Below are 15,780 nucleotides of genomic sequence, written 5' to 3'. Positions count from 1 at the left end.
AAGGCACTTTTAGGTGGCTGGCACCCAACCCGAGGCGAGGGGTGCTCGCCTGTGAGGAAAGGTGGTGCTGCAAAGTGCGGGAGAAATCCTTGGAATGGTGAAGAGCCGGAGCCGAGGGGAGCTGGAAGCTCCCGCCAGGAGCGGGGCTGGAATTGCAGGAGGCACCGAGGGGTGGCCTGAGCACCTAAACCGGGGAGGGAGAGGCTTCTTCAGGGAAGGATTCCCCTGAAGTTCAGAGTTTGATTGAGGCTCGATTTCCTGGGGGTGCAGTGGTTCGGGAAGGGCCGGAGCAGGAGTCCTGGCTTCCTTAAATTAGTGGGAATTCTACCGGGCGGACACGTTGTTATTTGTGAGTCCCCTGAAGTGGTCGAACTTCTGCTCCGTCTCCTCGCTGAAGGAGCCACCTGGAGAGGCCACAGGAGAGCACAGGGTGAGCAGGAGAAGGGAAAAACACTTGGGAACACTGGGAGAGCCCAGGGAAAATACCTGGGAACACTGGGAGAGCACAGGGAAAACACTTGGGAATACCAGGAGAGCACAGGGTGAGAGCAGGAGAAGGGAAAAACACTTGGGAACACTGGGAGAGCCCAGGGAAAATACCTGGGAACACCAGGGGAGCCCAGGGAAAACACTCAGGAACACAGGGTGAGCAGGAAGAGGGAAAACCACTCGGGAATGCCGGGAGAGCACACGGAAAACATTTGGGAACACCAGGAGAGCAGGAGAAGGGAAAAGCATTTGGGAACACAGGGAGAGCACAGGGAAAAATGTTTGGGAACACCAGGAGAGCACAGGGTGAGCAGGAAGAGGGAAAAACACTTGGGAACACCAGGAGAGCCCAGGGAAAATACCTGGGAACACTGGGAGAGCACAGGGAAAACAGTTGGGAATACCAGGAGAGCACAGGGTGAGAGCAAGAGAAGGGAAACTTGGGAACACCAGGGGAGCCCAGGGAAAACACTGGAATACCAGGAGAGCCCAGGGAAAACACTTGGGAATACCAGCAGAGCACAGGGTGAGCAGGAAGAGGGAAAAACACTTGGGAACACTGAGAGAGCCCAGGGAAAACACTCAGGAATACCAGGAGAGCCCAGGGAAAACACTTGGGAACACCAGGAGAGCACAGGGTGAGCAGGAAGAGGGAAAAACACTTGGGAACACCAGGGGAGCCCAGGGAAAACAATTTGGAATACCAGGAGAGCCCAGGGAAAACACTTGGGAACACCAGGAGAGCACAGGGTGAGCAGGAAGAGGGAAAAACACTTGGGAACACCAGGGGAGCCCAGGGAAAACAATTTGGAATACCAGGAGAGCCCAGAGAAAACACTCAGGAACACAGGGTGAGCAGGAAGAGGGAAAAACACTTGGGAACACTGGGAGAGCACAGGGAAAACACTTGGGAATACCAGGAGAGCCCAGGGTGAGAGCAGGAGAAGACAAAAGCATTTGGGAACACCAGGAGAGCCCAGGGAAAACATTCGGGAACACCAGGAGAGCCCAGGAAAAATGCTTGGGAACACGGGGAGAGCCCAGGGAAAATACCTGGGAACACTGGGAGACCACAGGGAAAACAGTTGGGAATACCAGGAGAGCACAGGGTGAGAGCAGGAGAAGGGAAAAGCATTTGGGAGCACAGGGAGAGCCCAGGGAAAACACTCGGGAATACCAGGAGAGCACAGGGAAAACACTCAGGAGCACTGGGAGAGGCCAGGGAAAACACTTGGGAACACTGGGAGAGCCCAGGGAAAATACCTGGGAACACCAGGGGAACCCAGGAAAAACACTCAGGAACACTGGGAGAGCACAGGGTGAGAGCAAGGGAAGGGAAAACCACTCAGGAACACCGGGAGAGCCCAGGGAAAACATTCGGGAACACCAGGAGAGCCCAGGGAAAATGTTTGAGAACACCGGGACTGGGTGGAACCGGCGCCCTGGAAATGAAGGCCTCAAAGGTTCGGGGTTAATTAAATTAAGCTTTAATTAAATCTTAGCCTAAGTGGCACGACCAGGAGTCCCCAGGAGAGCTGGATTAGTCTTCTGTGGATTTGCAAGACTCAAGTACCCAAATGTCACTGGTTTGGTGCTGAAAAATGAAGTGAGGCCTAACAAGGCCTGTGAGGGTGTGAGGGCTCTGCATGCTCTGAACCAGCACCAAACCCTAATTTCTCTCTAATTAGGACACAACGAGAGCTAAAACCTTGATTTTGAACTGGAAATATTTCCAAGCTCGGCTGCAGAGCCCATCCCACAGCTGGAATGGGCTTCTCACTTCTCTCAGCTAGGTCACAGTCTGAAATGTGACACACCAGATGAGAACTTTCTGCTAAAATCCCAACAAAATAATGAGAAAAATCAGTGGTTACGTGGATTTTGTTGTTGTTCTTCCAGGAAAAACGTTCCTTGAAGGAGGGAATTTTCCGAGCTGGTTGTGTTTGGAGCTGGGCAGGGAGTTGTGTTAATTCATTGTCTGTGGTAAAAGCAGTCCTTAAAAGCCCCCAAGTTAATTCCATTTTAAAGGGTTTTGACAATGGACTAAGCCAAATTTAATTTAGTTTGGCTTCCATATTTCCATGACCTAAAGAAGATGCCAAATGGTAATATTCTACATTTTTCCAAGAAAACTGCGTTTTCCCTGACATTCCAGGGGCATTTTAATTCCTGCCAGGCACAGAGGGCTCCTTCCCACTGCTTCTTTTGTTTTCCAAGAGCAGCTTTGTGATCTGAAGACTTCCCAGCTTGGCAAAATAATTTAATTTTGGGAAGGAGGAGTTTCCCGAGGCGCTTATTCCGGCACTGGGATTGCACCAGAGCTTTTCATGAGGGGAAAACATGAAATTCCTTGTCTGAGAGGAACCCTTGGAGCATCCCTGTCCCTCTTGGAGGACTCCCACAGCAGCAGCCCTCACCTATGTGGCAGTTGTACATCCAGATGCGCTGCCCGTCGTAGCGGCTCCGGCATTTCATGACGTTGTTGGAATAATCCGACTCTGCCACCTCATAGTTGGGGTTGATCACGACCTGGGAGGGATGGAGGGCCAGGGAATGGGGTTATGGAAAGGGGGATTTGGCAGGATGCAGTATCAGTTGTTTTTTTAAAGTGTTTTTTGGTTTTTTTTTTTTTTTTGTTTTGTTTTGGTTTTTTAGCAGAAAATAAAAATACAAACTGTTCTGCAAAGAGAGAGAAATGACTTGGATAAAGGCAGATCAGGGAATAAAGGCTCAGTCAGGGAATAAAGGCTCAGTCAGGGAATCCTGGAATGGTTTGGGTTGGAAAGGACCTCAAAGCCCATCAGTGCCACCTCCCGCTGTCCCAGGCTGCTCCAGCCTGGCCTTGGGCACTTCCAGGGATCCAGGGGCAGCCACAGCTGCTCCGGGAATTCCATCCCAGCCCCTCCCCACCCTCCCAGCCAGGAATTCCTTCCCAATATCCCATCCATATCTCCCCTTTTCCAATGGGAAGCCATTCCCTGGGTCCTGTCCCTCCCTCCCTTATCCCAAGTCCCTCTCCAGCTCTCCTGGAGCCCCTTCAGGCCCTGGGAGCCTTCCCTGGAGCCTTCCCTGCTCCAGGCTGAACATTCCCAATTCCCTCAGCCTTTCCTCCTGGCAGAGCTGCTCCATCTCTAATTCCCCACAACCTCACCTTCCCCCACGCCCCAAAATCTCCCCTCAAACCCCCATCTTGCCTTTCCCGCAGCTCAGACAGAAAGAATTCCTCTCCTTTCCCTCCTCTCCAGTGCCAGTGGCTGTTTTAGAGCCAGGGAATTCCCCCTACTCCACCCCGGGCACAGGCTGGAGGCCCGGCCCTAATTCCTGCAGAAACCCCACAAATGGCACAGTTTAATCCCAAAATTCAGCGAGTGCTGCTTACAGCCAGCTCCAAAGAGGGATGCTGTGCTTTGGGAATGTGACAACTCTGTCAACAACATCAGCTGGGCTGGGCCTATCTGGGATTAGCTGGACATGGAATTTTGAGACTTTAATCTCCAGACTGTGGTCACGGGCCCTGATTTTTCCCTTGGGAGCGAGTGGTTGTAATCCTGCTGGATAATCCTTTACCTTTTAGGCATCTGGGAATAGAATCCCTTTAGAAACAGAAGTGGGAGGTGTCAAATCAACAGATTTGGTAAATTCTTGATAAAACTGGTAGGATAAAAGCAGGACAAGTGCCACAAATGCTGTTTTTCCCACCTGGAAGAGGTAATCCCCGGGCGGGACGTCGGTGATGTCGATCCACTGGCAGTCGATGTCGTGCCGATAAACGTCCCAGCAGCCAACAGTGATCCCCTGCTCCCCAAAATTGGCACATTCGTACTGTTTCTGCACATCTAAATGAGAGTTAAAGGCAAAAAGTGTTAAATGCACAGCTGGATTCCCAGAAAATTCCTGGCTGTTCCCCGTGGGCAGTGCTAAGGTCCTGGTGTGGTGGTGTGGGGGAGATTTAAGGAGCTGCCCCCTTCCAACCCCGTGCGCTGGAGGCTTCTGGGATTCCTCGCTTGGCAGGGAGCAGAAAATGCACAATTGGGGTTTTGGAGCAGCTCAGAGTGGGGATGGAGGGAGCTGAGGGTGGAAAAGTGAATGGGGGACCTTGAGGTTCCCATCCATCCATCCATCCATCCATCCATCCATCCATCCATCCATCCATCCATCCATCCCATTCAATTCCATTGCATTCCATCCATCCGTCTGTCCATCTCATTCCATCTGTCTGTCCCATCGATCTATTCCATGCATCCATCCCATCCCATCCCATCCCATCCCATCCCATCCCATCCATCCCATCCCATCCCATCCCATCCCATCCCATCCCATCCATCAAATTCATCCCTCCATCCATCCATCCCATCCCTCCATCCCATCCCTCCCATCTATCCATCCATCCCATCCCTCCCATCCATCCATCCCTCCATCCCATCCCTCCATCCATCCCATCCATCCCATCCCATCCCACCCCACCCCATCCCATCCCATCCCATCCCATCCCTCCATCCATCCCCTCCCTCCATCCATCCATCCATCCATCCATCCATCCATCCATCCATCCATCCATCCATCCATCCCTCCATCCCTCCATCCCTCCATCCCTCCATCCCTCCATCCCTCCATCCCTCCATCCCATCCCATCCATCCATCCATCCCTCCATCCCTCCATCCCATCCCATCCATCCATCCATCCATCCCTCCCATCCATCCATCCCTCCATCCCTCCATCCCTCCATCCCTCCATCCCATCCCATCCATCCATCCATCCATCCATCCATCCATCCATCCATCCATCCATCCATCCATCCATCCATCCCTCCATCCCATCCCATCCATCCATCCATCCATCCATCCATCCATCCATCCATCCATCCATCCATCCATCCATCCATCCCTCCCATCCATCCATCCCATCCCCTCCCTCCATCCCCTCCCTCTATCCCCTCCCTCCATCCCATCCATCCATCCCTCCATCCATCCATCCATCTCATCCCATCCCATCCATCCATCCATCCATCCACCCATCCATCCATCCCCTCCATCCATCCCCTCCATCCATCCCCTCCCTCCATCCCACCCATCCTCCCAGGACTGGTTCCTGGCTCCTGCCAGGCCACATTCAGCCCTTGGCAGCCGTCATCCCTTGCCTTGGGAAGAGGAGGGAATTCCCGGGACACGGGGCTCTGGCACAGACCTGCTTCGCATTCCGTGTCCTCCAGGCAGAAGCTGGCCTTGTGTCCCTCGGCCACCTTGGTGCCGTTGAGGTTCAGGAGGTCGTAGTGGGTGAACACCTCCATGCTGTGGTAGTGCCTGTGGGGTGCACACAGGGACAGTTATCCCGAGGGAAAACCCTTTCATTACCAGGCCTGAGGGGCCCAGTGGAGCTGCAGGAGTGCGAGAAATCCAGCCAGGAAATATTCCCTGGGGATAATCCTGGGTGGCTCCATCACCCATCCTGCTGCCTCCTGGATGTTTATTTACATGGAATCCCAGACTGGTTGGACGGGGAGGGATTTAAGGATCATCCCATTCCAGGCCTGTCCATGGCAGGGACACCTCCCCCTATCCCAGGTTGCTCCAAACCCCATCCAGCCTGGCCTGGGACATTTATAAAGTGCTAAAGCTGTTCCAGGGAAGAGTCCTGCTCCAGCTTTTCTGGGATCACGGTGTTTTACAGTGGCAGGAAGGGGGAAAAAATCCCCTAGGTCATCCCTTGGAGCAGCCCCATCATTCCCAGGAATATTCCCCACAGAGCTGGGTGTGCCCAGACCAGCTGCTTTTATTTATTAATTTTTAAATCAATCCATCAACAAATCAATATTAATAATTAATTAATTAATTATAATTAATCCAATTTTTTTCAGCAGCAGAATGTGATTTTATCAGCACTCTGGACCAGCTTCTCTCTCACCCTGCTCAGAGCTGGATTCTCACACAGGAGACCTTTCCTGGTTTTAAACTGGGAAGTGTCGGTGTCAGCCCAGCCTGGGGAACATTCCAGCACTGCTGGGCACAGCAAAAGCCAGGAGAGAGCCCAGAGTCTGCATTTAGATCCCAGATTAGCAAAGTCAGACCCAGCAGGGTTTGGGTGACGTTGGACTCGGGGGACATCGGGGTTTTTATGCCCCACTGCTGGCTCAGCAGAGAATTAAGCTGAGCTTGGACTCCATGGGGTTGGCAGAGCAGGAATGAGCTGGAAATACCGGATTAAAGCCCAGCTGTGGCTCCACGTGGTCAGGGCTGGGCACAGCAGTGCAGGTTATGCTGATGCAACACCTTGGATTTGAGCCCGGCCTTGGAATTGGGAGCAAACCCAGAGCTTGAGGGAACAGGGAAACAACTGGAGGGGGAACCTTAAATCACTCAGTGTCACCCCCAGCTCTGGGAATGGTATCCCAGCTTTGGGAATGTCTGGCCTGGATATGGGAATGGTATCCCAGCTTTGGGAATGTCTGCCCTAGATATGGAAATGGCATCCCAGCTTTGGGAATGTCTATCCCAGCTCTAGGAATGTCTATCCCAGCTTTGGGAATGTCTATCCCAGCTCTGGGAATGTCTGTCCTAGATATGGGAATGCCTATCCCAGCTCTAGGAATGCCTATCCCAGCTCTGGGAATGCCTATCCCAGCTCTAGGAATGTCTGCCCTAGATATGGGAATGCCTATCCCAGCTTTGGGAATGCCTATCCCAGCTCTGGGAATGGTATCCCAGGTTTGGGAATGTCTGCCCTAGATGTGGGAATGGTATCCCAGCTTTGGGAATGCCTATCCCAGCTCTAGGAATGTCTATCCCAGCTTTGGGAATGTCTATCCCAGCTCTGGGAATGTCTGTCCTAGATATGGGAATGCCTATCCCAGCTCTGGGAATGCCTATCCCAGCTCTAGGAATGTCTGTCCTAGATATGGGAATGCCTATCCCAGCTCTGGGAATGCCTATCCCAGCTCTAGGAATGTCTGTCCTAGATATGGGAATGCCTATCCCAGCTTTGGGAATGCCTATCCCAGCTCTGGGAATGGTATCCCAGCTTTGGGAATGTCTGCCCTAGATATGGGAATGGTATCCCAGCTTTGGGAATGCCTATCCCAGCTCTAGGAATGTCTATCCCAGCTTTGGGAATGTCTATCCCAGCTCTGGGAATGTCTGTCCTAGATATGGGAATGCCTATCCCAGCTCTAGGAATGCCTATCCCAGCTCTAGGAATGTCTATCCCAGCTTTGGGAATGCCTATCCCAGCTTTGGGAATGCCTATCCCAGCTCTGGGAATGCCTATCCCAGCTTTGGGAATGCCTATCCCAGCCCTGAAACCCTGCACTGACACCCAGCTGGGCCCATCTGCAAAGCTCAGCTCAGAGTGAGGCCCAGACAGGGCCTAATTCAGAACCAATTGCTTTAAATTTTTTTTTTTAAAGGAGAAAATGGGGCATAAATCCTCTCCTTCCCAGCTGGAAAAATAATCAAGGCTTAAACACTTCCACTCCCCACCACTGCTCATGGATTTACAGATAGGGGAGGAGCAAGGAGGGAAGGGGAGGAAATTTTTCCTGCTTTTCCCTTCACTAAAAAAAACCCCCAAATCCACAAATTGCCACCTGCCAGAATGAAATCATTTCACACTCCCTCCTCGGGGTCTTTCCCATTTTTATTCTACTTCCACATCCAAATCCAAGCAAACAGGAGCTCCTGGGGCAGGAGGCAAAGCTGAGCCCCAAGGCCAAGGCCGGGCTGTTGATCTGAGGCAGATTTGGCTCAAATCACCGAATTTGATGCGAGTTTGAGCTTCTCAAGCCTGACTCAGTTTCTGAGCTATGTCTGAGTCACTCCAGGGCTGTTTACACTTTGCTGTTCACAGCCTGGAAAGATTGAAGAGGGATTGAGTTCATCCCTGTCTGTCCCAACAGGATCCAGGTTGGAGCACAGATGGCTCCTGGCCTCCTCCTCACCCTTTTCCATGCCACCTCACTTCCATGGTGTCCAAAATTGCTCCGAGTTCCCCCCTTTTTCACCTCACTCAGCTCTTTGGGAAGATTAGAAAGGACTTTTAGATTTAAAATTTACCACTCTGGTGGTTTCCCCAGTTTTTTAAACAGGACAGGAGCTGTGCATGGAGTTATTTCATTCCCTTTCCCCCCAAAATAGAGCAAAATCCACCTTGTACCAGCCCTCATTTCACACCAGAGCACCTGGATGGCTTCCAGCTCCCTTTCCTCCCTTGGTTTACCCAAAACTGTCTGAATTCCTTGAAAAACAATGCATTTATGGGGTGAATTTCTATACAAAATAAGCACAAAACACCTCCCAGCCACTGACAGTTTTAGTGGGGTTGAGATGCATGGAAAATGCAGAATCCCAGCATTTTGGGGTCCTTTTCCAGGTGAGAAACTGCTCAGGTGGCTGCATTTTTCTGCATGTGGTGGGTGCAGCGTTCCCAGGTGTCACAAAATCATGGAATGGGTTGGAATGGGTTGGAAGGATTTAAATCCCATCCCATCCACCCCCTGCCCACTTGGAACACCTCCCACTATCCCAGGTTGCTCCAGCTTGGCCTTGGACACTTCCAGGGATCCAGGGGCTCCTCTGGGAATTCCATCCAGCTCCTCCCCACCCTCATATGGAGGAATTCCTTCCCAATATCCCAATATCCCATTTATTTCCTCTAATGCTGCTGCCCAGCCCAGTGCAATTTCCCTGCCCAATAAAAGGTGGCATCAGAGTGTGGGGAATTGCTGCACATCCCTTGCTCCCATCCCTGTCCAGCATCTCCTTGGGCACTTCCAGGGGTGGGACATGCACACACACCTCTCCCAAGGGAAGCTCTGCACTTTTCTTGCCCATATCCCTGGTTTTTTAACCGTAATTCCCACTGGATTAAGGCAGTTTCTCTCCTGTCAGAGGTGACAGTGGGAAGCCATTCCCTGGGTCCTGTCCCTCCCTCCCTTATCCCAAGTCCCTCTCCAGCTCTCCTGGAGCCCCTTCAGGCCCTGGGAGCCTTCCCTGGAGCCTTCCCTGCTCCAGGCTGAACATTCCCCATTCCCTCAGCCTTTCCTCCTGGCAGAGCTGCTCCATCTCTAATTCCCCACAACCTCACCTTCCCCCACGCCCCAAAATCTCCCCTCAAACCCCCATCTTGCCTTTCCCACAGCTCAGACAGAAAGAATTCCTCTCCTTTCCCTCCTCTCCAGTGCCAGTGGCTGTTTTAGAGCCAGGGAATTCCCCCCACTCCATCCCGGGCACAGGCTGGAGGCCCGGCCCTAATTCCTGCAGAAACCCCACAAATGGCACAGTTTAATCCCAAAATTCAGCGAGTGCTGCTTACAGCCAGCTCCAAAGAGGGATGCTGTGCTTTGGGAATGTGACAACTCTGTCAACAACATCAGCTGGGCTGGGCCTATCTGGGATTAGCTGGACATGGAATTTTGAGACTTTAATCTCCAGACTGTGGTCACGGGCCCTGATTTTTCCCTTGGGAGCGAGTGGTTGTAATCCCAAAATTCAGGGAATGCTGCTTACAGCCAGCAAACCGAGGTGCCTTTAATCCCAAAATTCAGGGAATACTGTTTACAACCAGCAAACTTAATCCCAAAATTCAGGGAATGCTGCTTACAGCCAGCAAACAAGCCCAAAATTCAGGGAGTGCTGCTTACAGCCAGCAAACCAAGGTGCCTTTAATCCCAAAATTCAGGGAGTGCTGCTTACAACCAGCAAACAGTCCCAAAATTCAGGGAATGCTGTTTATAGCCAGCAAATTTAATCCCAAAGTTCAGGGAATGCTGCTTACAGCCAGCAAACAATCCCAAAATTCAGGGAATGCTGCTTACAGCCAGCAAACCGAGGTGCCTTTAATCCCAAAATTCAGGGAATGCTGCTTACAGCCAGCAAACAATCCCAAAATTCAGGGAATGCTGCTTACAGCCAGCAAACAATCCCAAAATTCAGGGAATGCTGCTTACAACCAGCAAACAATCCCAAAATTCAGGGAATGCTGCTTACAGCCAGCAAACAATCCCAAAATTCAGGGAATGCTGCTTACAACCAGCAAACAATCCCAAAATTCAGGGAGTGCTGCTTACAGCCAGCAAAACAAGGTGCCTTTAATCCCAAAATTCAGGGAATGCTGCTTACAGCCAGCAAACCGAGGTGCCTTTAATCCCAAAATTCAGGGAATGCTGCTTACAGCCAGCAAACAATCCCAAAATTCGGGGAGTGCTGCTTACAGCCAGCAAACCAAGGTGCCTTTAATCCCAAAATTCAGGGAATGCTGCTTACAGCCAGCAAACAATCCCAAAATTCGGGGAGTGCTGCTTACAGCCAGCAAACCAAGGTGCCTTTAATCCCAAAATTCAGGGAATGCTGCTTACAGCCAGCAAACAATCCCAAAATTCGGGGAGTGCTGCTTACAACCAGCAAAACAAGTTGCCTTTAATCCCAAAATTCAGGGAGTGCTGCTTACAACCAGCAACCCGAGGTGCCTTTAATCCCAAAATTCAGGGAATGCTGCTTACAGCCAGCAAACTGAGGTGCCTTTAATCCCAAAATTCAGGGAATGCTGCTTACAACCAGCAAACCAAGGTGCCTTTAATCCCAAAATTCAGGGAATGCTGCTTACAGCCAGCAAAACAAGTTGCCTTTAATCCCAAAATTCAGGGAATGCTGCTTACAACCAGCAAACAATCCCAAAATTCAGGGAATGCTGCTTACAGCCAGCAAACAATCCCAAAATTCAGGGAGTGCTGCTTACAACCAGCAATCAATCCCAAAATTCAGGGAGTGCTGCTTACAGCCAGCAAACAATCCCAAAATTCAGGGAATGCTGCTTACAGCCAGCAAACCGAGGTGCCTTTAATCCCAAAATTCAGGGAATGCTGCTTACAGCCAGCAAACAATCCCAAAATTCAGGGAATGCTGCTTACAGCCAGCGAACAAGCCCAAAATTCAGGGAATGCTGCTTACAGCCAGCAAACAAGCCCAAAATTCAGGGAGTGCTGCTTACAGCCAGCAAACCGAGGTGCCTTTAATCCCAAAATTCAGGGAGTGCTGCTTACAGCCAGCAAACAATCCCAAAATTCGGGGAGTGCTGCTTACAGCCAGCAAACTGAGGCGCAAACCGGGGCAGAACTGCGGTGTCTCTTCCCCACTGCGCTGCCCCGGGGCCACCAAGCCCCGTGTGTGGCACCCACCGGTGGCAGTCGTGCCACACCCAGGCGTGGCGGCCGTTCTTGGGCCTGAAGTCGGACTGGCCGTTGTTGTGGATCTGGGAGGAGAAGCGCAGCAGGCGCCGGTAGCCCGAAGTCAGCGAGGTGTTGTGGGCAGAGCTGGCCAGGCAGTTCTCCTCCAGGGCACACTGCAGCAGGAACATGGGCCTGTCCTCCAGGTAGGCCGTCTGCTCCACCAGCTCCGCGTTCAGCACCAGGTCAGGGGCGGCTGGAGCAGGGGAGAGAGGTTTAAATTCAATAAATTCAATAAAGTCACCCCAAAAGTGGCTGCTGGAGGTGGAGGATGCGCTGTGCGAATGGGTTGGTGGGAAGGGGTCTCAAGATTCAGCCACTTCCAGCTGCAACACCTCTCACCATCCCAGGGTGCTCCAAGCTGGCCTTGGACACTTCCAGGGATGGGGCAGCCACAGATTCTCTGGGAATTCCATCCCAGCCCCTCCCCACTCTCAAAGAGAACAGTTTCTCCAATCTAATCCTACTCTGAGTTTGAGTAGGTAAAAAAGCCTGGGGAGGAATGATTCACCATATGGGAATAGCTGACCTTAAATCCCATCCCATCCCATGGGCAGGGACACCTCCTGCTATCCCAGGGTGCTCCAAGCCCTTCCCAGCCTGGCCTTGGAGTGATCCAGGGGCAGCCACAGCTCCTCTGGGAATTCCATCCCAGCCCCTCCCCAGCCCCACAGGGAAGGATTTCTCCTGAATATCCAGCCTAATGCTACTCTGAGTAGGAAAAACCTGGGGGGGGGGGGGGGGGGGGGGGGGGGGAACAATTCATTATATGGGAATAGTTGACCTTAAATCCCATCCCATCCCATCCCATCCCATCCCATCCCATCCCATCCCATCCCATCCCATCCCATCCCATCCCTATCCCATCCCATCCCATCCCTATCCCATCCCTATCCACCCCACCCCATCCCACTCCCTGCCATAGGCAGGGACACTTTCCACAATCCCATCTTGCTCCAAGCTGCCCTTGGACACTTCCAGGGATGGGGCAGCCCCAGCCAAAGCCTCTCTGGGAGGAAGAATTTGCCGCTGTTTGACGTATCCAGGTCACCCCATTCCTCGGGCACACCCCTCGTGCCGAGGTGCGAGAAATCCCGAGTTACTCACTCTCGGAGCAGGACACGCCGGCCCCGAAGCGTCCCCCTCCCCTGGGGCAGGAGACGTGGGCCCCGTCGTGCCGGCAGTGGGACAGGGACATCTCCGTCCCCGAGCACCTGACCCCGCTCATGACCACGTCGTCAGCGCTGACGTCCCCGTGCCAGTACCACGTTTCCTGGGCAAAAATAAAAAGGCAGGAAAAGGCATTTGCACACATTGCTTGGGGTTTGGTGGCTCTTAGGGGGATATTTACCTGCCTAAAAGGTGGATTCTCCCTCTGGGGGAGGTCAGGGCAAGACCCCACATTATCCAGGAGGAGGATCTCGCCAAAGGATGCTGGAGCAGGGAACTCAGGGAAGCTGAAGGTTTGTCACCAAATCCTTACAAAACCCATCCAGTGGCAGGGCAGGGACACCTTCCACTGTCCCAGGCTGCTCCAAGCTGGCCTTGGGCACTTCCAGGGATCCAGGGGCAGCCACAGCTCCTCTGGGAATTCCAGCCCAGGACCTCACCGCTGTCCCAGGGAAGAATTCTGTAACAGAATTCCTTCCCAAAATCCCACCTAACCCTGCCCTCTGGCAGTGGGAAGCCATTCCCCCTTGTCCCATCATTCCACTTCCTGATGAAATTCCATCGCTTCTCATCATTTTACAAAACTGACGGGAATGACACCACATTAACACCCAACCCCAAAGCTTGGGAGAAGGGGAGGGGAGAAAGAACTTTAAAAAAATCCAATCAGATCCGTCCATGTCCAAGCTGGGAGAACGTTTCCAGGAAAAGAAAACCCCGGTGTCCCACGGCTCCCATTGCCCCTGGCTGCTTGGGAAGGCCGGGAGCACACAGGGCTGCCCTGTTCTGCACACTGGGGCTTTATGCTCCCAGAGCTGGGGCAGCATAAGGGCCTTTTCTGTTCCAAATTCCAGCAGCCTCAGCTCAAGGAAAAAACTCCTCGTTCCTCGCTGGACTCTCAGGGCTGTGTCAACAGAGGCAGGCAGTCGGAAAGGCCGGAGCTCAGGGACACGGAGATCCTCAGCTCCCGGGATCTGATGGGGGGAATCAGCTGGAGGAACCAGCTGGAGCAGGGGAATGGCTGCAGCAGCACGTGGGCAGCTCCAGCCTCCTTCCTGCTGGGTATCCAACCCCAGAGTGTGCCCTGGGGACCTGCAGATCCATGGAGAATGGTTGGGATCTGTCCATGAGCCCAGGGTGGCAGAGATCATGGAATGGTTTGAGTTGGAAGGGACCTTAAAGCTCATTGCCACGGGCAGGGACACCTTCCACCATCCCAGGTTCTCCAAGCTCCATCCAGCCTGGCCTGGGACACTGCAAGGGATAGGGTAAAACTGAGGTGTCACCCCTGGCCAGGCACAAGCAGGGAGGGTTTGGGGCAGGAGAGGAGCAGGGAATACCAGCAATTCATGGAGCTGGATCCAGCCCCGCTGCTCAGGGCTGCACACTGGAGCAGCTACAGGAGCAAAATCTCATTTTTTCAGGTGCCCTGACACCAGTTTGAACCCAACCTCTGCATTTCAGGGAGGGACAAGAACCTGCACGCAGCCAGCAGCCCAAGCAGGGATCGGGGAATGTCGGGAAACCTGAGCTCTGAGAAAACAACAGAACTGCCCCAGCTCCTCCTGCTCCAAATTCCCACCTCCACGGGGACGAGCTTTCACCCTCAGGGTCTCTCCAGCTCAACCCATGAAGCTCTTTTTGGGACCAGCACCCCCACCCCACCCATCCAGACGTGACCCCCAGCTCGGGGCGGGTCGGGGGCTCACCTGGAAGGCGTGGCTGGCAAAGCCCAGCCCCAGCTGCCGGCACACCACCATGGCCTCCACGGTGCCCCAGTTGTGGCTGCAGACCGTGCCCCACCTCAGGGTGCCGTTGCGCTCGGCCAGCACCTCCACACGGCCCTCGTAGGGGTTGCGGCCCCCGCTCAGGCGAAGCTGCGGGACACAGGACCCGTAAATCCACGGGAAAAGCCCCAAAGGAAAGGGCAGCGGGCGGGGAAGAAGGTTTTGTTCCTTAATAATGTAGGGAGTTTGGAATCGTTGAATATCCCCAGCTGGAAGTGACAACTGGAAGTTCCGGGAATGCAGGAGAGAGGAGAGGAGAGGAGAGGAGAGGAGAGGAGAGGAGAGGAGAGGAGAGGAGAGGAGAGGAGAGGAGAGGAGAGGAGAGGAGAGGAGAGGAGAGGAGAGGAGAGGAGAGGAGAGGAGAGGAGAGGAGAGGAGAGGAGAGGAGAGGAGAGGAGAGGAGAGGAGAGGAGAGGAGAGGAGAGGAGAGGAGAGGAGAGGAGTCCCCCTTTAGCACAGAGCTGGAGAAATCCTGGTGAGGGTTTTCCCCCCACAGAGGGAATTCTATCTGGCAAAAAGGAATTCTGACAAGACTGCATGAACACATTCCCAACCCATCCCTAGGGAATAGGACTCAGGGCACTCGGGTTGAGCAGCACCGTGTCCTGGGGAAGGTACTGGAAAACCGTGCAGGAATTGAGCAGCACTCGGAGTCTCCTCAGGGCTCGAGCTCAGGGAGTTCAGTTCTTCTCTCAGCTTGGCTGGGGATGGTCCAGCCAAGCCCAGCAGCTCAAAGTGGGTTGGACCAGCTGCAGGAATAACATTCCCTGGGAAAGCTTCCCTTCCCTGCTCCTTTAGACCCTTGGAAGGAGCATTCAGAGGAATCTGTGTCTGGTTCGTGCAGTCAGCACAGAATCATGGAATGGCTGGGTTGGAAAAGGTGGAAAATTGGGTTAAAAATCATTTAATTCCACCCCCTGCCATGGGCAGGGTCACCTTCCACTCTCCCAGGCTGCTCCAAGCCCCATCCAACCTGGCCTTCCTCATTTATAAACCTCTGGCATGTCCAGAGGAGCTCAAAACTCAGCACAAAAAGGGAGCATCATCCTCATTTTCCCTCCTTTTTTAGGGAAAACCTAAACCAAATACTCATGGCTTGGGTGAAACGATTCCTGCCCGAT

At 53.1% G+C, this 15,780-nt stretch overlaps 1 protein-coding gene across 2 annotated transcripts in view; it reads right to left on the bottom strand.

Moving 5' to 3' along the window:
- Positions 1-138: 138 nt before the first annotated feature.
- The window catches only part of LOXL2 (lysyl oxidase like 2), a 55,292-nt gene continuing 39,650 nt past the window's right edge, over positions 139-15,780 (bottom strand). The window contains exons 8-14 of one of the 2 annotated variants that reach the window (XM_069035393.1): positions 14,582-14,749; positions 12,810-12,975; positions 11,655-11,898; positions 5,675-5,790; positions 4,189-4,325; positions 2,907-3,018; positions 139-404 (exon numbers count right to left, since the gene is read on the bottom strand). In XM_069035393.1, the coding sequence (XP_068891494.1) occupies positions 325-404; positions 2,907-3,018; positions 4,189-4,325; positions 5,675-5,790; positions 11,655-11,898; positions 12,810-12,975; positions 14,582-14,749 (1,023 nt within the window). In that variant the 3' untranslated portion in view covers positions 139-324. Of the gene's footprint in view, positions 405-2,250; positions 3,019-4,188; positions 4,326-5,674; positions 5,791-11,654; positions 11,899-12,809; positions 12,976-14,581; positions 14,750-15,780 lie in introns of those variants that run through there. The other variant, XM_069035392.1, reaches the window with a different exon arrangement.

This window comes from Aphelocoma coerulescens, chromosome 22 (genome assembly GCF_041296385.1).
Source record: "Aphelocoma coerulescens isolate FSJ_1873_10779 chromosome 22, UR_Acoe_1.0, whole genome shotgun sequence".
Classification (NCBI taxonomy): Eukaryota; Metazoa; Chordata; class Aves; order Passeriformes; family Corvidae; genus Aphelocoma; species Aphelocoma coerulescens.
This window is presented reverse-complemented; position numbering and strand designations above follow the sequence as displayed.